Source organism: Castor canadensis, chromosome 10 (genome assembly GCF_047511655.1).
Source record: "Castor canadensis chromosome 10, mCasCan1.hap1v2, whole genome shotgun sequence".
Lineage (NCBI taxonomy): Eukaryota > Metazoa > Chordata > Mammalia > Rodentia > Castoridae > Castor > Castor canadensis.
In genome coordinates this window covers 30029263-30051730 of record NC_133395.1, presented here as the reverse complement: position 1 = coordinate 30051730, position 22468 = coordinate 30029263, and the positions used below count along the sequence as shown (strand labels likewise).

General features: G+C 33.1%; 1 protein-coding gene across 1 annotated transcript in view; it reads left to right on the top strand.

The window, feature by feature from the left end:
* Positions 1 to 22125, top strand: part of Ndfip2 (Nedd4 family interacting protein 2) — a 60561-nt gene extending 38436 nt beyond the window's left edge. Inside the window, 6 exon segments of the mRNA XM_020186279.2 lie at positions 2885 to 3018; positions 6140 to 6233; positions 9486 to 9610; positions 14165 to 14231; positions 16873 to 16978; positions 18865 to 22125. Coding sequence (XP_020041868.2) covers positions 2885 to 3018; positions 6140 to 6233; positions 9486 to 9610; positions 14165 to 14231; positions 16873 to 16976 — 524 coding nt within the window. The 3' untranslated portion in view covers positions 16977 to 16978; positions 18865 to 22125.
* Positions 22126 to 22468: the final 343 nt, after the last annotated feature.

The window sequence follows — 22468 nt, the reverse complement described above, 5'->3', positions numbered from 1 at the left end:
TAATCTGAATATGAGGGAGAACATGCGATTTTTGGCCTTCTGAGCCTGACTAACTTCACTTAAGATGATGTTCTCCAGTTCCATCCATTTACCTGTGAATGACAAAATTTCATTCTTTATGGCTTAGTAAAATTCCATTGTGTATAAATACCACGTTTTCTTAATCCATTCATCAGTAGTGGGGCATCTTGACTTTGTCCATAGCTTAGCTATTGTGAGTAGTGCTGCAGTAAACATAGATGTGCAGATGCCTTTATGGTAATCTGAGTTGCATTCCTTTGTGTATATCCCTAGTAATGGTATTGCTGGATCACATGGCAGATCTATGTATAGTTTTTTAAAGAAGCCTTCATATTATTTTCCATAGTGGTTGTACTAGCTTACATTCCTACCAGCAGGGTTACTTTTTTCCACATCCTCACCAACATTTATTCATTGGGGGTGTTCTTGATGGTAGTAATTCTAACAGCAGTGAAGTGGAATCTTAGTATGGTTTTGATTTACATTTCCTTGATGGCCAGGGATGGTGAGAATTTTTTTAATGTGTTTTTTGGCCATTTGGACTACTTCTTTTGTAAAAGTTCTGTTTAGTTCAGTTGCCCACTTCTTTATTGGTTCATTGATTTTTGGGGAGTTTAGTTTTTTGAGCTCCCTTTATATTCTGGTATCAGTCCCTTGTGTGATGTATAGCTAACAAAGATTTTCTCCCATTCTGTGGGCAGTCTCTTCAATTTAGAGACCATTTCTTTTGTTGTGCAGAGGCTTTTTAATTTCATGTAGTCCCATTTGTCAATCCTTTCTCTTAGTTGCTGAGCCACTTGAGTTCTACTGAGGAAGTCCTTGCCTATACCTATTGCTTCCAGAGTTCTTTCCTTTACTAACTTGAAGGTTTTGGGTCTGATATTAAGGTCCTTAATCCATTTTGAGTTAATACTAGTATAGGGTGACAGGCATGCCTCTAGTTTGTTTTCTGCAGGCAGATAGCCACTTTCCCAGCAGAAGAGTCTATCTTTTCTCCATTGTATGTTTTTGACACCTTTGTCAAAAATTAGGTGGGTGTAGCTGTGTGGATTCATATCTGGATCCTTTGTTCTGTTCCACTGGTCTTCATATCTGTTTTTGTGCTAGTACCATGCTGTTTTTATTGCTATGGTTCTATAGCATAGTTTGAAGTTGGATATTGTGATACCTCTAGCATTGCTCTTTTTGCTTAGTATTGCCTTGGCTATTCATGGTCTTTTGTGTTTCCAAATGAACTTTAGGGTAAAATTTTTAATCTCTGTGATGAATGTCATTAGGATTTTGATGGAAATTGTGTTGAACATGTAGATTGCTTTTGGTAGTATAGCCATTTTTACTATGTTGATTCTGCCAATCCTTGAACATGGGAGATCTTTCCACCATCTATAGCTTCTTCGATCCCTGTCTTCAGTAGTTTTGTATGTAGTTCTTGTAGACGTCATTTACATCCTTTGTTAAGTTTATTCCTCTGGGTATTTGATTTCTTCTCAATTTGTTCATTATTGGTATATAGAAAGACTAATGATTTTTGTAAGTTGATTTTGTATCCTGCTACTTTGTTGAAGCTATTTATAGTGTCTAGGAGTTTTTGGGTAGAGTTTTTTTGGGTCTTTAAGGTATAATATTATGTCATCTGTGAATAGGGATAGTTTGACTACTTCTTTACCTATTTCTGTTCCTTTTATTTCTTCTTCTTGCCTTATTGCTCTGGCTAGAAATTCCAGGACCGTGTTGCATGGGAGTGGGCAGAGTGGAAACCCTTGTCTCATTCCTGACTTTAGGGGAAATGGTTTCAGTTTTTCTCCATAAAGTATGATTGATTTGTGTATGTCGAACCATCCCTGCAACCCTGGGTGAAGCCGACTTGGTCATGGTAAATGATCTTTCTGATTATTTGGATTCAGTTTGCCATTATTTTATTGAGGATTTTTGCATCAGTGTTCATTAAGGAGATTGGCCTGTAGTTCTCCTTTTTTAATGTGTTCTTGTCCAGTTTTGGGATGAGTATAATACTGGCTTCATGGTACGAGTTAGGCAGTGTTCCTTCCCTTTCTATTTCATGAAAAAGTTTAAGGAGTGTTGGTATTTTTCTTTAAAGATCTGATAGAATTCAGCAGACAATCTCTCAGGTCCTGTACTTTTCCTTTTTGGGAGATACTTTATTGCTGCTTCAATTTCATTTTGTATTATAGCTCTGTTTAGGTGGTTAATATCTTCTTGGTTCAGTTTTGGATGGTCATAGGTATCTAGAAATTTGTCCATTTCTTCCAAGATTTTCTAATTTATTTGAATATCAGTTCTCAAAGTAGTCCCTGATAATTCCCTTGGATTACCTTGGTGTTTGTTGTTATCTCCCCTTTTTCATCTTATTTTACTAATTTTGGTCTTTTCCCTCCTCATTCTACTCAGATTTGCCAGTCTTGTCTCTTTTTTTCATAGGACCAGCTTTTTGTTTCATTGATTCTTTGTATTTTTTTTTTTTTGGTCTCTGTTTCATTTGGCTGTGAGATAATGGGCAAGTAAACTAATTATTTTGTATATACTAATGAGCATGTGGAAGATGCTCATGTGTTCTGAGATTCTTACCTCCCTTGTCTGAAGCTCCTTTTCAAAATCTCTTGAGGCCCTTTTTTACTGTATCAGTCTTTACAGGATAATATCAGTCTTCCCTTTATAATAAATACAGGACCAAAGTAAGTTATATGATGGTAATAGTATTTTATGTGTTAAATAGGTTAAAACATAGGACGAAAATAGCAATGGTAGTCTTTAGTGTCCCATTATAAATTATTAAGTTATGCTCATGGCTATAAAATTAAATTATTTTTAATTGTTCTATTCTCTTATAATTCTTTTTCTTCAGATACAGAAGTTTATAGTGAGTTTTATCCTGTGCCACCTCCCTACAGTGTTGCTACCTCTCTTCCTACATATGATGAAGCTGAGAAGGCCAAAGCTGCTGCAATGGCAGCTGCAGCAGCAGAAACATCTCAGAGAGTAAGAAAGTTTATCATTTCTTTTGACAACACTGCTTTTTGTTAATTTATTGTATAATATCAAAGATCTCTGTGTATTAGAGTGTGTATATAATTCCCCCTATATTTTTCTACCACTGCTTGTGTATGTCAGTTTTGGTGAAGTTGGCACTCTTTCTAGCTAAATTGACCTCCATTCCTTGACCTCCTCCTTTCTACTGATCTTCCTCTCTATCTCACCTCAAGTTGTACCATCTTGGAACTTGTTTTTTACCAATACATTCATCACTAAATTTTTATTTTAGATGTGTCATGTATTAATTTCCTATCCTTCTAACTCACTTGCTGTGATTACCACCTCCCTAACAATTCATCTTTCACTTGGCTCTCTCGTCCTCTGACCTCTTCACTGTCCATGTCCTTACTTTTTTCCCCTGATACAGTTTAAGCTTCATGGTCTCACTATACTCACAGGTCATCTTTTTTTCTGTTCATATCTTATGTATTAGTATACCCATTTTAATGAGTTTGTGAAATAACTCCAGATAAGTTAAAAAGCATAGAGAAATAAGTTATAAGGGCTTCATAATTTTTTTAGCCAATTTCCTTTTCTCTTTTAACATGTCTTGTCCTATAATTTTGGAATGATTGTGAAGGATTTCTTCTGCCCTTTCTCCCTCATTACATGTCAGAGATAGTCAGTGAGATATGTGTGTTTTATTCAAAAGGAGTGACTGTCTCAGTAGTGGAGAGGCAGCAAAATACATGTATGCTATCTGCAGCCAGGTAAAAGGAAGAAATTATTTATAATATAGTGTGACTGTAAGCAGGGCTAGAGTTTTTTGCCTTTTTTGTTTTGTTTTGTTTTCTTATTTCAAACTTTGTGTCATTTCAGATCCCTAGGTTCATTCCATTATTGTTCAGAAAAAGACAAAATATTACCTCATTTGGGAAAGCTGGAATTTAGATGAGGAGTTAAGGGAGAGAGAAGTGCTTCCCTGTATGGCATTCTTCTCTTGCCACTATGAGACCAGTGCCCAGTGAATAGATCACCTGAGAAGTGAGCATGTTACAACTCTTTCCATACTTGCCCCCAGTCCTATTCTCTAACACACAGAGTTAAATATCATATAGTAACAGTTACAAGTTAGGTAAAGAAAATAAACCTCAAATTATTTTTTTATGTCTTTCCTCTCTGAGGGGAAAGTAAGTCTCTTAAAAGACAGTAGCATGAATATAGTTCAGTTAATAAGGATTTTTGAAGTTGTGAAGGAGAATCATAGAGAAGAGAGATAGACCCATATAAAGTAGGGAGTTTCTCTGGAAGTGAACTATAGCTTGCTTAGAATACATAATGTGTGAAGGTGCACATGCTCATCTCTCAGTGAGGTAGATTAATTCCTTTTCTCAGGGATGTCTCCCTAGAGACATTGACAGTGGCAAAGCTCCTCAGCTTGTTCTGTAGACATTGGATCCTCTATTGCCTTAACTTCCATACAGTAGGATAGAATTATACAGAGAAAGTAGAAAGCACTACATCTTGCTGTCTTGACTTTGAAAAAAGTATAAAGATGACTTTATCCCTTTTGGAAAGAAAACTGAAGTGTTACCGTTCCATTCTGTCACTGTTACCATTTCTAGTACCTTGTTTCAGAAAGAGTATTCCCCAACCTGAATTGGAACATGTCCATGAAGAAAAGTTCCTGTTTTCACTGGTTTCTGATCTCTGCTCTTTTCGGTATTATAGAAAAATTCATAGAAAGCAAAGTTGAATTGCACAAAAGAGACTTAGGTCTTTGTAAATAATTCTTTTAAATTTATCAGTGCTTCATTCCTCAGTGTCCCAGCACCCCCTTTCTACATAGTATGTGTGTGAGTCTGATTCAGATTTGAAAAAACAGCTGGTACCTGAAAATTGCTGAGAATACATTTTTGTGTTCTCACCACAAAAAATAAGTACGTGAGGTAATGCAGTTTGCTCAGTTTAGCCATTTTACAATGTATATTTTTACCTAAAACCATATTATCACAGTTTTTGCTGTCTAAATCCTAGTTTCTTGTCTTCTGTTTTTCTGAGCTTCTACCAGAATTGCCAATTAAATTCTGCTTCCAGCTTTCTAGACCTTCTCTAGCACACCTCTCCAAACTTTTCCAAATTCCTCTTGCAAAACAGTTCCAAAAGCTTAAGAACCACATGGTCACACTGGGAACTGGTGGCTCATGCCTGTAATCCTAGCTACTCAGGAGGCAGAGATCAGGAGGATCATGGTTTGAAGCCAGGCTGGGTAAATAGTTTGTGAGAACCTTTCTGAAAAAACACCTTCACAAAAAAAGGGCTAGTAGAGTGGCTCAAGGTGTAGGTCCTGAATTCAAACCCCAATATTGCAAAACAAAAGAACCATGTGGTCAGGTTTAGTCACAGCAATAACCTCACGTTCTCGTATCAATTTTCAGTATCATGGTTTCAGAGGATTCAGTCCATGGTCATTTGGCTCCATGTTTCTGGTCCTGTGGTATTGCCATATATCATGGTTGCAGGAGCATATAGCAAAGGCTGTCACCTCATGGTGGTCAGGAAATAGAGCAGAGCAGTTCACATCACAGTAGACATAAAGCAGAGTACACATTTCTGTTGTTGAGAATTATTGCCAAATTGCCACCAGAGATTCCACTAATGATTATGAAAGTTATGTCTTCTCTGTTTGACACTAATGGATCAGTGTCACATCTATCTTCTTGGTACCATTTTCATGAATTTGATGTTATTCAACTTGTTTTTACCTTTATTGTTATTCTTTTCAGGTGTCCCCATAAACAAGTAATGATTGCTATTTTTTGAGTACTTACTCTGATATCATACCCATCTCATTTTGTCAATAAAACAAATTGAGAGCACTAGTGTCTTTCTTTTTGAGACAAGGTCTCATGCTGTCATGCTCAGGCTGGCCTGGCATGCTCTGTAGCTCAGGCTGTCATGGAACTCACAATTCTCCCGCCTCAGTCTCCCAAGTGCTGGGATTCCAGGTGTATACCACCACACCCAGCTGAGAACATTGAACTTTATTGAAGTTCTTACTCTTAAATTTAAGATGATAAAATTATAATTATTCTAGTGAGCTGTTTTGATATTACATGTTTCACAGAATCAGGAGGAAGAGTGTCCACCAAGAGATGACTTCAGTGATGCAGACCAGCTTAGAGTGGGTAATGATGGCATTTTTATGCTGGCGTTTTTCAGTAAGTGATCTTTCCAAACTATTCTTTTTATATATGTTTCTTGTGTATGTTTAAAGTAATAGAGAAAAGAAAATATTATTAGCACATACCTACTACATTTAAAATGTAAAGTGTTCCTGATAGTGAACCAATGAAGATAAATCCTGTAATTTTCAAGTGCTTAATTGGAAAAGTATGCATTATAGCCATTAAACTAAATGCTGATAATATAAAGGTATATAAGATTATTTAACTAAGATTTTGTAAGAGAAATGCTGTTATATTGATATCCATTCAAGGCTGAAGAAATACATAAAGTGAAAAACCGTTCATTCTGCTTTGAGGGCAGAAGACTTTTGTGTGTTCTTAAGCCAGAAAGATTGAGGAAGGGGATATTCTGATCAACCAGAATAATGTCACTTGAGACACAAAGTTATAGAAGTGTAAGTCTTATTTGGGGGAATGGTACATAGTAAGAAATAAGAAGCCTAAGAAATATTTTTTAACATCTTGCAAAATTCCTAAATTAATATTAATATTTTGGCTTACAAAGTAGATTTAAAGTATGAGGGGCTGAAGATGTAGCTCTGTGCTTACCTGGCATGGCACACACGAAAGCTATACTTTGTGAGGGAGACTGTGTCATAGTGTATATTATTTCAGTTCCTAACAGAGAATAGCATGTAGTGAGTTCATTGAACAATATTAGGACACTCAGTAAACTTTAAATTGCTAAAACATATAGCAGAAACCTAGTACTTATTTTTAAAATTATTAGACTGTGGTTAATTCTTCATTCAATCTGCTTAAATGATCAAGTGTTCGTAATTTCTCAGATAGAATGGTGATTTAATTGATTTTAACCATAAGGTTTATTTTGATAAAACTGATTGTTTACTTATTTAAAGTGCCACATTCAACTTTAAAAATAGAAAATCCTAGTTAATGTGTTGTCACTTTTCAGTCTGGAAGTTGGCTCAACATTTCCTGCCATTTGGAAATGGTGTCTTGCTTCCCTTTTTTAAATGTCATCTACTAAAGAACATAGGTGGGTAGTGGGAGGAGGGCAGGCAGCAGGGTTTTTCTCTTCAAACTTATTCAGGTTGCTAGTGTATATGCAGTATTTAAATCTTAAATTGGTTTAAGTTATAATTTTTAGCTAGATATGGTAGATACAATAAAAAGGAAATGGGTTCTTTGGTTACAATGGCTGCTGTTTATTAGTATAGTTTTTAATCTTTGTTGTTTAACCAGTAATCCTTTATATTACTATCAAACTCCTCACATATTTTGTTTTAAAAAAGAATAGCTTAAACATTAATTCCTCTCATGGTTATGTCTTTTAAGAAATCTTAATAAGAAAGAGTACCAAGTTTATTACAGTATTTGTAGTGTGAACTTGCTTCTCGGGAATAAAAATGTTAGCTGATACCATTCTTTCTATGTTTCACTGAATCCTAGTATCTTTAGTCTTTATTTTTCAAAGTTGCAAACATTTCTCTAATGTAAATGTTGTAAGTGCAGGGTAGCTTAGACATACTAGATGACTTTATTTTTGGTTAGTTACTATAATATAGCTTTGTAATCTATTCATAGATAATAAGATAGATGTTATATATAAATGATTCAGCTTTTACTAAATTTTTACCAAAATTACATTTCTACAACTGACATATTTTACAAATATTTCACCAGTATTTTAACAATGAAATCATATTTTGTACCTTCATTTCTTGCTATATTTTTTTTGGTATGCAGTAATTTTAGAATTTACTTTGCTAAGTATGGATTTGTAATTACTACCATCTAGTGGCTATTCTTCAAATTGCAACTCGTTATATTTTTCATGCTCAAATTAGTAGTTGTTGGTAAAAAGTCTAGAAATACTGTTTCTTAATGTGGTTTATGACATAAGTATTTCAAGTCATATTTGTGCAAATGCAATGACGGTAAATATGAGTAAGAATATTTTAATTAAAGCCTCCTATAGGTTTAATTCTTACCTTCTTTATTTTCAATGTGTTTCAGTCTCTTAATCTCATGTAACACTAAAAAAAGTTTACACTTAAATTTGGTAATATAATTACATATTCTAGTTCAGAAAAATGTAAAAACACAAATGTATGTATCCTTTGATAATGTTTTTGCTTTTCACAATCCCTTAAGGTTTTAACAAAGTGCCTCATATACATGCCTAACCTGAGTTTTCTCTCATATTATTTTTAAGAACTGGTATTTTTAGAAAATTGAGTACAACCCAGTGATTCATCAGTTAATTAAACTCTAGTGATGAAGATTTGGTTCAATGGATAATTGGTAGTCCATGGGAATGATCTTGAATTCTTAGAAAACTCATTTTAAGATGCAGCCATGTGTGAGAATTTTCATATAGCTGGAATTAATGTCCTGTATCATTCCAATTTTAGACTTGAGGGAAACATGTTTAAAAAGAAATTGTTATTTGTAACTAAAAAAGAATTAGAAGAGTGTTTTGAAATGTAAATTCTGAGTTGAAATTTCCACACTGTCTTTCAAAGTATATGTTCCATTTTGCAGTCTCACTAGTGAGAGTTCTTGTTACTATGTATCCTCACTAGCAATTGGTATTGACATTTTTTGTTTTTCAGACATTCTAATAGGTGAGCATCTTTAGTCTATAAATTTTTTCTGTAACTGTAAAAAGTTACAGTTTCTAATGGGGTTATATGGACACCACATATATTGTAAAACAAATTTGTTCTGTCCATGTAAAGCTGTTTCATATAGCTTAAAAGCTATATATTACGTATATATAAGATGGGGTATATATTGTAAATGAACCCACAAAAAGAATATCTGAGAAGCATAACTATACCTTAAGAAGCCCAAAAATATTTGTGAAGTATTACATTTTGTTTTGTTTTACCTTTGAAAAACAAGGCTGTTTTATTGACTGATCTTTTGGGGCTAGGACTCCATGGGAAATGTTTTGTGATTTGATTTTTAGCTGATTTAAATATGTAGTTTCACCCACCAGTGATAAGCTTTACGGAACTGGTTCATCTTGACTAAAGAGAAACTGATGAGAAACTAAGCATCCATTTGTGAACATACAGTCAATAACTAATATATTTGCAAAAGGTAAGTTACAGTCTATAAAGAAAGTTTTGATAGAGTTAAAAGAAAGGGAAATATTGTTTTATTTGAGGAATAAAGTATTGTTAAGGAAATTATTTCTCTGTTAATTTGTTCCCAAATTGTGACCTTTAAAAGAACTGTTTCTGTTGCTTTTAGTGGCATTTATTTTCAACTGGCTTGGATTTTGTTTATCTTTCTGTATCACCAATACCATCGCTGGAAGGTATGGTGCTATCTGTGGATTTGGCCTTTCATTGATCAAATGGATCCTTATTGTTAGGGTGAGTGTCTTGATAGCCTATATTTCTATTATCTCTAAAATGAAAAGACATAAAATTTTCTGTATGGTTCACAAATGTCTACTTTATGTAAATGAATTCAGTTAATTCAAGACTTAAACTTAACTTCTGTCCTTAATTGTACTAATCTCTCATTTTATAACTTAGTTGTTGGTATAGTGGGAAAAATTTGACATTAGGAGTATTTGAGTTTGACTCTCATCTTGTTGTATCTGTTATCTCACTTTAGTTGTTGAATTGTCCTGAGCATTGGCTTCTTCATAATGGCAAGCCTCCTGGGATTTTTATGGGATGTGGAAAGCAAAGTACCTTGCCTAATTACTGTACAGACATAATGTGCTCAGTAAATCAAGGTTTCTACTATTATAGAAACCCAAAATTTATTCTGTTTAGTAAAGTATTATAAATTTAAATATCTCTTTTTTTCTCTTTAATAACATTCAGAACTCAAAAGTCAAGGCCTATATGGAGTGGCTGTCAGAACTCATCTTTCTCCCATGTATTCCTTCTGAGATCTTTTCATTTTCCTGTTCCCTGAAATTGCCTGCTGTCTACTTCTTATCATTTACAAGAAGGTGTTTAGGGAGACAACAAAACATTCTTTTCTTTTCCCCAGCTCAAGAACTTTTCTAGTCCTAAAATAGTTTTTCTGTAAAGACTGCACAGAATAGTATCATTAGCATAATCATGCCCTAGCTCTTGAAGGCCTCTTTGGGGCTTTTTTTTTTGAGACAGGATCTCAGTATGTCACCCAAATTGCCCTCAAACTCATCCTCCTGTCTCAACCTCCTAAATTCTGGGATTACAGGTGTATACCACTATTCCTGTCTTGGGCTTCTTTTTACAAATATTTCTTCATAGGGTTTCTTTTAAGAATAAGGCCTAGGAGAGTAATCAAGAGTGGTGTTATTCATTGTTTTAGTCTTCTGAAGTTACCCATATGTATTATAAATGCTATTAAATAATTAATAAAATATGTACATTCTGTAACTCATGTTTACTTAAACATTAATTTCTACTGACATGAGCTAAATCTTGAAAATTTCAATAGAATCACAGGTCTAATATGTCAGTTTCTCATAAATGCTTCAGACACTTTGATAATTCTTTATTAAATTAATTAAAAAGTACCCATTACATAATTATTAATGCTTTTGTCATAATGCATTTATTCATTATGGACTAATTATTTACTGTTAAATTGAGTTGGGTGTCTGACTTACATCTGTAATCCTAGCTACTTGAGAGGCTGAGATTGAGGGGATCGTGGTTAGAGGTCAGTCTGGGGAGAGAGTTTGCAAGACCTCATCTCAATCAATAGCTGGGCTCTGTAGTATGCGCCCATCATCCCATCCCAAGCTAAATGGCAGGCTGAGATTGGGAGGATGGTGGTTCTAGGCCAGCCCAGGCAAAAAAGTGTGCGAGACCCCATCTTAATGTTCCTAGTAAGGAGATCATGGTGGCTGAGCCTGACATCCCAGAGAAAATGGGAAGCATAAAATAGGAAGATAATGGTCTAGACTAGCCTGGGCAAAAAAGCAAGAGCCTGTCTCCAAAATAACTAGAACAAAAAGTGCTGTAGGTGTGGCTCAAGCTGTAGAGCACCTGCCGTGTAAGCACAAAGTCCTGAGTTCAAATCCCAGTCCCCCCACCCCACCTCCCAAAAAAATCTGAGGCATTGTAAGAACTATCCCCTGGTAATTGCTTGTTTTAATTTTCAAAAGGTGTGGTGTGAATTCCCACTTTAAGCATAAATCTGTTAGGTGTTACAGAAAGTCAAAAGTAAAGATACAGTCCCTACCCTTGAAGAAATTATTACTAGAAAAACCTCAAAATACTTGGAACTAAGTATGTCCAGACTTAATTATGATACTGGCAAAATTAATTACTGCTATTTAAATAGCATTTCTCATCTGAATCACAGAACACAGAAAATGGTTTGAGGGCTACTTTCTTAATTCTCCTAAAGTTGATAAATTTCTTATCATTTCAGATGTGTAAGAGAGAAGTTAACCCATTACTTGTAGCCTGTGACTATAGACTATGAGAACCTAATTCTCTACTAGAATGGCAAGTTGAGAAAGTGTTAAGTAATCTAGTAATCAACTCTGGTTAACATGATACGGTAGGGAATTTGATATCAAACCCTGAAGTTTCTCAGTTTTTGAAAGGTACACACTAGCATCACGTTTGATCACCAGCACTGTTTAGTTTTGCTTTAAAATATGTTTGCTGAGTTGAGCTAATATTAACCTTTTAGTGTGAATCAAGAATGATATGAGAAGGATTCTTTTAAATATCCTTTTAGTACAATAACAATAGTTGCCATTCATTATGCTCCAGGCATATTTCATTGATGATGAAACTAAGAATAAAAGTCTCATAACTGGGACCCATCATGTGGATTAGAATTTATCCTGATCTCAATTCAATGTCTGACCTCCTAATTCTGTATTACCTCTTCTACGCTGAACTTTAACTATAACGCTCCAAGCAATAAATTCTGCTTGGAGTTTAGTGCTGAGAGAAAGATTTTCTTCTAATAAAGGGTACTTCCCTTTATTAGATGATAAATATTTTAATTCATACTACTGCTTTCCTTTTCGTGTTTAAGCTGCAGTGGAATCTCAGAGATCTTTAGCTCAGAGTTCTGATATTACTTCTGCCTAAGGCTTTTGATGTTATTGTTTGTTTAAAAATGCTCATTTTTACTAAAATGAGCAAGTTATTTTTGAAAGTAGACAGGGTGTAAATTATATTAACAAATAAAATTAGATAAATTCTTCATGCTGATTATTTTTTTTCCAAACTTTTATTTCTGTAGTCTATGGGTTGGCTGCCCAACATGATTGCTTTACCTGTTAAAACAAGTTAGCACAACCCTATGATTTAGTATTTTAAAACTTTTTGACAACTTAGTAATAAGTCCAAAGCTTATTTCTTTATTCTTACATAATGACTCTTTCTCTTTGACTTGAAGGTGAAGATAATTATATTCTTCATTTGGGAGTAAATAATAACTAACTTTGTTGTGGATATTTTTGGTGAAGAATGACTCTTCATACTGTGGGTGCCTCTTACTAGGTACCATGAACAAAAAGTTTAAAATGTATTGTTTTGGTTCTTTATCTTTTATGTTCTTATATCCTCTAAAACCTACATGAAAACTTGATTTCTAATTATTAATCACTTGATTAAAAAGCAGCATATAATATAGTCCTATTTTAAACCTATTTTCCAATTTTCAAGCTTTCCTCTCATTGTACATTTTTAAAGATATGGGAGTATGTGGAATTTGCATGTTTCATTCATTTCAAAGTACTTTGAAATTTTGAATCTTTGGAATTTCTAAAACTCTAAGCTAAGAATTTAGATTATAGCTTATTTATCAATTGAAAATAATTTCAGAGAAAAATACTTTAAAAGCTTAAAAACAAATTCTGACAATCTTAGTTAAAATGCTTCCCAGAAGGTGACATTGTATGCAATTGGAAGTACTTTTGTTATTACCAAAACTATAAACATTTAAGCTTTTATGGAAATGATCAACAAGTAGTTGCAAATGCTTTTAATTAATTTCAGATGCAAGCAACAATTCTGTGTTTAACCAAATCATTTTTAGTTAAGTCAGATTTAATTTGGACACCAGTAGAAAGAGGGCAATAAAACAAGCTAACTTTTAGTAGTTCTAGTGTGGGTTATAATAAACACTTTCAAAAAATAATCATTTGGGGGCATTTTTAGGTGCTATGTAAATAGAGAAGGAATAAGGAAGAATTATCTTCAGTAACTTGAAAGAAAATTAGATTAAAAAAAAAACTTTTTGAATGAATGATATGTAATGTCTGGAACCTAATCACGGAAAAGATACCTGTGTCCTGTACTATCAAACCCTGCCTTCCATCTGTTTGTTCATTTCCCATATCACACAGAATATAAAACTGTCTACCATGGCCATTTAGCTGTTCTCAGCTCACTGTTGGGAACTGAATGCTAGTGCTTCTGGTTTGGAAATAAAAAGACTCTAATGAGTGGAAGGTCTTTATGTGTTTAGTATTTTGGGCAGTGATTAACAGTAGGGGGTATACAGAAGGTCAAAAGCTCTTCTTTTTAGAGGTTTTTACCAGAACATCCCCATTGGATAAGATTAAACTAGTGTGGCTTGTGGCGTTGATAACCAAAGCATCAAGTTGCTGTGGTGTGTTTGGGATGGTGATTGTGGCTTTGAGAGATTATGAAAAAAAACCTTACATGAACTTTTTAATGAGAAAATGTTTGATTTCAATATGTAGCATTTACTTTTCTTTCTTGCAAGAACTTCAAAATTTCTTTGTTTATAAAATATTTTTATATAAGTTTGCTATTGCAAAAGAGATTTTTCTCAGCGTGTCATTAGGTATTTTTTAATTTTTCCTTTTGTGCAAGTTTTAAGTGTTAAAGATTATATGAGGTAAATTATTCTGAAATTGATGGTAATCTATAATTTTCAAATTTATGTGTACAAATATGGTTAATACATTTATCTTCACTCCATAGTTTTCTGATTATTTTACTGGATATTTCAATGGACAATATTGGCTTTGGTGGATATTTCTTATACTTGGTAAGTTTATTCTTAATGCAATTTGGTTTAACTAATTTTAGATTAACTTTGGCATTTCCTGAAATTATAAGGTGTAAAAAAATTATGTTACTTATATGGAAATCATTTTTCTGCTGTAATAGTAATATTAAAACTCTTACTTTGGCTTTTCAACTAATTCTATATAGTACTCTAGATTTTATATATTTAACATTCAGAGGCCATCAATATAAAGAATCAGTAGCTAAATGATAACAGAATGCTATAAAATTTAAAAATTCCAACATGATTAAAAATAATAGCCTTTACTGTTTAACTTGGAAAATAAACATGTATAATTTTTAGCATCTTAGGAAATCTGAGAGTAAGTTAGTTTGCGTGTTTTCTCCATTCTCTTATTTTTAGACCCTGGAAACATTCTTCAAGCTTTTGAAATGTGCCCTTCATTAATTATTAATCAGCCAGCATAAGGAATGGCTTCATGCTGAATGATCACAACACTTCTATTTAGTTTTTTCTTATTAGGCATATCTTTTATTAATATGATGAGTCTTATGGATTTTCAACAAATGTACATGTCAGTTAAATTAATCTTAAAATCACATACTTTATATTTCAAATATATTTACTGACATGAATAATATGTTTTGATTCTATTGAACAAAATTGCACCAGAAAATAATAGCATTTCAGTAGGTGGCAGTCTTCTCTGAGTTTTTATTTAGTTATGCCATTGGATCTTTAGGATAGTTTGGTAAATAAATTATTGATGTTCAGTTAATGTCACTAAATTCTTTCTTTAATAATTAAGGTGAAATTATTCTGAGTGACTATGTTGGAGTCAAACTTGTACAAGAGTTAAGCCAGTTTTATATTAATTAATTGTGTTCTGACTGCTTGAACTTTGTGCTTTTTATTGAATTTCTTACCTGAAAGTGAAAAAAATAAGTCTATTAAGTATTTAAGCATATTAAATGAGTATACTTGTTTATATGTACATTTATTGAGAGATGAAAAATCTTAGGAGGGTAACTGTGGGGCAGAGTAGAATGCAGAGAACAAATCCCAGTTCCACATCAGAGCCATAATCTAGCGTTCATTTAGGAGCATGTGAACCTGTAGTCAGTTATAAAAATGTTGCTCTCAAATGCCCTAAAGACGGCTGAGGATACTACAGATTGCTTAGACGCAGTAGCCGCTGAGTGACTGAGGTTTAGATATGAAATTGGCTTCTTTTAGAACATGTCTAAGCAGAACAAAATCTCTTAGAAACAGCAGCCTCACAAATGGTTTTGGTTTACATTTTTCAGTAATACTTTTGCATTTAGGAAATAATATTGTTATCTTTGAATAACATCTGGGATGGCATGAGGGTGGAATTAAGAGGGAGTCACAAATGGAGGGAGTTGGAATATGGAAAGCAGATGGCATTGGATTTAGCTCAAATTTATGCCCCTTTTTAAAGTTGTTGCGTGTATATGTCTTCCGTTTTTCCTCTCCAGTCTGTTATAAACATGCTTCATTGTTTAGTGCTTTGATTACTGTCTTGTAGTCAGGGTACGAATTTAGTTTTGGACTTTATATTTTAAATTCACAGATACTTCTCCTCTTGGTGAGGGAAGTTTCACACAAATGTGTCTCCTATTTCTGTTTTTCTTCCCCTACACTAATGAATATTTTTCTAAGAGTTGTATGCCAGAGGCTCATACTGATAATGTTAATGCTTCCATGCTTATCTAGTACTTTTTCATCTAAAACTTTGAAGCAGTTCATAGGCATTGCTTTTTTATTTATTAAAAATATCTGTGACACTACATGACAAGGCGAGTGCACACAAGGGAGGTATGAGGATAGGTAGGTAACCCGCCCCCCCCCAAAAAAGTTAGCATTTGATGTCTTCAGTGCAAAGGAACTAATTCAGAACATTTAAAGCAACAGAGGCCAATAGGAAAAGGGGACTAGGAACTAGAGAAAAGGTTAGCTCAAGAAGAATCAACTTAGAAAGTAACACATACGTACATGGAAGCAATACTAGGAATCTCCCTATATAGCTATCCTTATCTCAACTAGCAAAAACCCCTGGTCCTCCTTATTAATGCTTATACTCTTTCTTCAACAAAATTAGAGATAAGGGCGAAACAGTTTCTGCTTGGAAGTGAGGGGGTGGGGGTATGAAGGTGGGGGGAGTAATGACCCAATCATTGTATGCACATATGAATAAAGGAAATAAGAAAACAAACAAAAATCTGTGACACTAATGATTATTTTAAAATGCTGTTTTATAAAGGATAACTGAGAGATATCTTAGTCATCTAATCTTCTAAGAAATCACTGATTTCTGTAAGCGGAATCAGTTTAAATGCATTGTTTCTTTGCTATTTAAGGAAGTTACTTAACAAATGTATATTTGATATGATTTTGGATTTTCATAGCTGGATTTGCTTTAATTTTATATTAATGTGGAATGTCAGTAAAATTTCACTATATTTCTTCATGATAGAGTAATCATTATCATGTAAAATATGTTATAGACTAGACGGATCCTATAGATTAACTTCTTTGAGCCAGTTGCTTCATGAGAAGCAAGCGGGTGTCCATTTGTGTGTCATGATCCCTTTCTGCATTAGAACATAATAACTCTATATTATTTTAATCATCATAGGCCTGCTCCTCTTCTTCAGAGGATTTGTTAATTACCTAAAAGTCAGAAACATGTCTGAAAGTATGGCAGCTGCTCACAGAACAAGATATTTCTTCTTACTATAGAGGTAAGAGATGTTCCCTCTGTGTGTTCACATTTACTAGGTACATATTAAATGCTGACTGTGTACTCATAATTTTTACTCAACATACTTAATGTGTTTCATACTACTAATAGCTTATTGAAGTTTAATAAATAGAAGGCATTTAAGATAACTTACATTTTTACAACCAAATTTCATTAATTTTAATTTTTAAAATACATAATGAGTAAGCTAAAACTTTTTGCTTATTTTTCAATTTTTATTTTTGTGGTGTTGGAGATTGAACACAGGGCTTTGTGCATGCTAGGCCAGCACTCTGTTCGTGAGATGCATACCCAGTGCTTGGTGCCAGGGTCTCTCTCACTACCTAACTCAAGCTGGCCTTGAACACAGGATCCTCCTGCCCTTTCCTCGGTAGTGCTAGGATTACAGATGTGCCCCGCCATGCCCAGCTAACACTTTAAAACATACTTTTTACACTTCTTTTAAAGATTGACCACAGAATGTATTTGAAGTAAGCAACTAGCACAAAATTTGAAGTCTTTGAAAAATAAACAAAATATGACAAATACTTACAAAATAATGTCAAAGTACTTACAGAGGATGGATGAACATTTTGCAAAAAAAACAGTGTGATGTCCACATAAATACCTGGTGGAAAGAAAAACTCCACAAATCTGTGATTAAAAGTCAGTTTGTTGCACAGTCATTTTAATAATCTGGATCAAGGAATAAGAATTGCATAAAGAAAATAGTTCTTTCACTTTTTTCTTTTAAACTTTCTTACAGAACTGGGGCTTGAATGTAGGGCTTCATGCTTTCTAACCAGGCCTTTTTCTTCTTGAGTCACATCCCCCAGTCCATTTTTTGCTTTTAGTTAGTTTTTGGATGTGGTCTTGCGTTTTTGTCCAGGGCCTGCCTCAGAACATGATCCTTCTGCCTACAGCTTCCCATCTAGCTGGGATTACAGGCATGTAACACTGTGCCCAGCTTGTTGATTGAGTTGGGGTCCTGCTTATTTTTTTACCCTGACTGGCCTTGAACCATGGTCCTTTTTATGTCTACCTGCCAAGTAGCTGGGATTACTCTGTATGTGTGGGTTCATGTGTTTAACCAATCATGGATTGAGAAACATTTGAAAAAGAAAAGCAATATCTATATTGAACATATAGACTTTTCCTTTGTCATTATTTCATAAACAATACAGCATTACAACTGTTTACTAAGCATTGTATTAAGTATTATTCATAACCCAGAGATGAAGAGACTTGAGCAGCCATGGCTTTTGGTATCTGAGGAAGGTTCTGGAACCAATCCCTTGTGGATATTAAGAGAAGGTTGTTTTCTATAAATAAATTGTGTGGTTTATGATTTGATTGCTTAAGTTTTTTATATAACTTTACATGGGTTGTTAAAAAGTACATATGCTTTACTTCGGCTGAAGAGTACAATGAATACAATTATTTTTCTAGATTATAGTAAAGAATACTTGTGAAGAAAGAATTTTAAGTGTTCCATTAAGATCCCACCACCACCAGAAGATGTAACATTTTCTTTTTAATCAATAAAATGTCCTTCCAGGCAGTGGCATTAAGAATTTGTCAGTATTAATGATAAGAAAAAAGGCAAAATAATTTTACTAATTTGAATGATATTCTGTGAGTAGGGTGATTATCTTGTATGCATTTTAAAGAGTCTAAAATATAATGTAAGTATTTTCTAGATGAATGTCTCTTATAGAAACTTTGTACTTTAGAATAATTTCTGATATATACCAGTTTATGTTATCTTTATCAAAAGAACATTATGTACCTTACATAATGGTGCTGTAGTATGTATTTTATTGGATTGTGAGTTAGGTGAGTATAACTTAATACATTTTAAGACTAATTTTTTTTCTCTGTCTCTAGACTGCATCAACCCAACATTCCTTTCTTATACCAATGTGAAATTTCCAAATCATCTGTAAACCTGCAACTTAATAGGATAGAAGACTGCTAAAAACAGAAGAAAAATTAGTGAACAAAAGATGCAACTTCAAAATTGAATGGCAGGGTGGTTTATGCTTAAAGGCCATTTCTGTTCAGTCCTTTGTTATTTATATTTCATTTGTTTTATTCATTTGCATATGTGCCTACTTAGATTTGCGTATACTTGAAAGAAACCATAAAGTTGTAGCTGGAAAGTCCAGTCATATTTGGTTAATCAGTGCTTGATATAATTGAAAGAGTTGAGTGATAAGGTCTTCTAGCATGCACATGCCATTGGCTTCTGACTTGATGGTTAGTGTAATAAAAATGACAATCTTAACCGTGTCAAATGCTTTAGTTTCCAGCTTTTAAATTAATCTAGTAATTCCATAAATGAACTATTCTTTCATAAATATACACATATATAAAGTTTATTAAAACCCACAGTGTTGATTATTAGGATATGTCATGGTTTTGAAAGTGATGTATTTAGGAAGACTTTTTCTGTAAATAACCATGCATAAATTACTTTTTACATTGTTTTCTTAGAAATTGTGTCTAGATATCTTTTTTATTTTAAATTAAGTGAATTTAAATATATACAGAACTTTGAGTGTTAAAGATAGAGTGGTTTAGAACAAATTTTAAGAAAATGTGGGCATACCAAATGTCCTTTAGAAGAAAAAAAAATTTAAGGGACATACTAGTTTTAGGAATTTTCAAATGAGAAGCTTGATTTTTAGAATTACCCATTTTAGAGATTCTTGCAGGAAGAGATTATATTAGATATTTATTTCATTTGACAGTTTTAAAAATTAATTTTCCAAGTAAGATATTCTCATTTGCATTTGCCTTTGTACCAGTGTAATGATAAGTTTTCTTTAGACATTTAATTTGTTAAGCTTAGCAAGTAAAATCTTATTTTAATAGCTTTTTGCTTTATGATTGTAGAATTAATTTGTAAAATCATAGCCTGAATTGAGATATGTGAAATATCTGTTTTCAAGTTATGAAATTAATGTGTGGAGTTTAGGGATTGGGTAGGTGGAGCGTGTGTGTGACCATTACTACAACTGGAATCTGCTTTCATTCATAAGCTACCACATCTTGCATCTTGCAAATCATTTTGTGTCTCATCTGTTTTTCTTTACAGTTTTATCTTTGCTTTTGAATGCCAACATTTAAAATGATGGAAATGATATTATTTAAACTTTAAAGTCACTTAATACAGCTATATAGAACATATAAAATTGATTGTTTATTAAATACTGACTACTACTAAAAGATACATCTAACTATTCAGGGCCATTTTTCCATTTCTGAAAAAATAAAGTTTATTATGCTTTATTACCTCTTTTGTATATCTCTATATTTTCTATTTTTTCATTGCCTTTGATGAATAAAACAAGTTTTGTTTGGTAATTGATCCTCCTATATTTTATTTTCCCTCATTCACTTTGCCTCTCCTGTGTAGAATTTTTATTGATTAAAGTACCTGTGTTACACCCCTGAAGTAAAGCAATAGCTCGGAGTAAAGAAAACAAAATACTTAATTTAGTTGCGTAATTTGAAAAATTATTATAATTGGACTGTCCTAATAACATACAAAAACTAATGCTGGAACTTTTTCTGTCATCTATTCATTTCCTGTAGACATCTCCTTTGTTCATTTAATAATTTATAAATAAATCTAAGCTTCAATACAGAGTAATTGTAAACTATTAAGAATTTCAGTTATTAAGCATCAATTTATTAAAATTTTAGTTTTTATGGTATTTATGTTTGGTTTCTGAATATGGATGTGTTACTTTTGGTCCAACATCAAAATTTCACCTCTTGTTTCTGTTGATTTCTGCTTCCCCAACTCTGTAAGTTTCAAGTATGCATGTCACCTAATCCTCCATAGTTGGCATAACAATAGTAATCTTACATCTCATCATCCAAGCAGGGGCATCAAAATGTTATTTTCAAAAACTCAGCATTCCTTTTGAGATTAATCAAATCACCTGCATTCTTTCCTTCATTTCCTGTGAGCTTGAATAGTCATTGTTGTGTTTGGGTGACACTCGACTACTCTTGCACTCTGCCTTAAAGATTGAGAATCAAAACCCATATTAGGGTGTCTGAACATTTTTAAATGAAAGTGAACTGGGGGGTTGGAAGTTAATGTAAAAATATCTTAAATAATTTCTATTGTACTTGAATCAGCTAATTATGCTTAAGATAATCCATTTTATGTAGTTATGCAGTAAACTATTTTATGCCAAAATACATTTTTCTATGCAGTAGATTCAGGATTTTAGAAATTTAAAATTAAAATATGAATTCTGTTTTACTAAGTTAAACTGAAAGTCTCTGCTTAACAGAAAAAAATGCCCATCCCTAGCATATTATTTGGAGCCTAAAATATCCCATTTTAGACATATCTTTGAAGTAGTTCATAGCTTTTAAATGTTAAAATGATAATCACAAATATTTTCAGCTAAACCTTTCATAACAAGAAAAATGGAGCCCAGAATATCCAATTGACGAACATTTCATAGTTTCTTAATTTAGTGTATTTTTCCCCAACTCGTATTTACTGTTTCCAAAAGCACAGAAGTAGTGACAGTGAATCCAATACTCTGCTTGAGCAAGGTGACGTATATATTGAGTTTGCTCAGAACAGTCCCATTATTCCTATTTTCTCAGCTTAAATAGTGCCTCTTCTCACTCTCAAAAGTCTCCTAATTGGGAAGACAAGTTATATATATGATCATCCTAAGAATAGTCATTCACTGTACTAAGAAGTGACTACTTAACGCACTGCCCTTGAAAAAAGGAACTTGGGTAGGGGTGGGAGTCAGTTATTATTGTTACATTCTTTCCTAGCCAACTATTTGTTTGGCTTGTCCAAGAGGCATAGTAATTTATTTTTTAAAGAAGTTGCTGTATTTGAATGATTCCAGATTATGGTATATAGTACACAATGGCTTTTATGTTTTTTTAACTGCCTTGAAATGTCATAATTGTTTATTCGTGAATTCAAATAGTCATATGAAATATTAGTGTATTATTTTTTAAGACCTCATTCTTGGTCAAGTTCAACTATGAGATGATAATGTGCCATTCATTATTTTAGGAATGTCCTTGCCCATATATAAAACATGCTGGCATGTATTTTTGTTTATTAATAAAGTTGCATAGATGTGGAAATGTCAATCTGTGATGCATCCTTTTGAAAACCAGTTTAAGATTCAAAATGTATTATCACCATGTCGGCCTCACCAACATGTTTGTGTGACAGACCTTTCAAGATTTCAGATAAAAAAGAATTGGGGGGAGAACACAGCATCATTTAGCTTGTCATAGTTTGTAGTTTAGTTTTTGATGAATGCAAAACAATCAAATGTGTTCTTTGCAAAGGATCAGTAGTCATTATAGGTCAGACCTAATCATGGGCTTTTGTTTTTATTTGGGACAGATAACCATAAATTGTGAAAACTTCAAGTTATTAAGAAAAAAAAAACAGACTTTTTAAAAAATTAAAAAGAAAATGTTTATT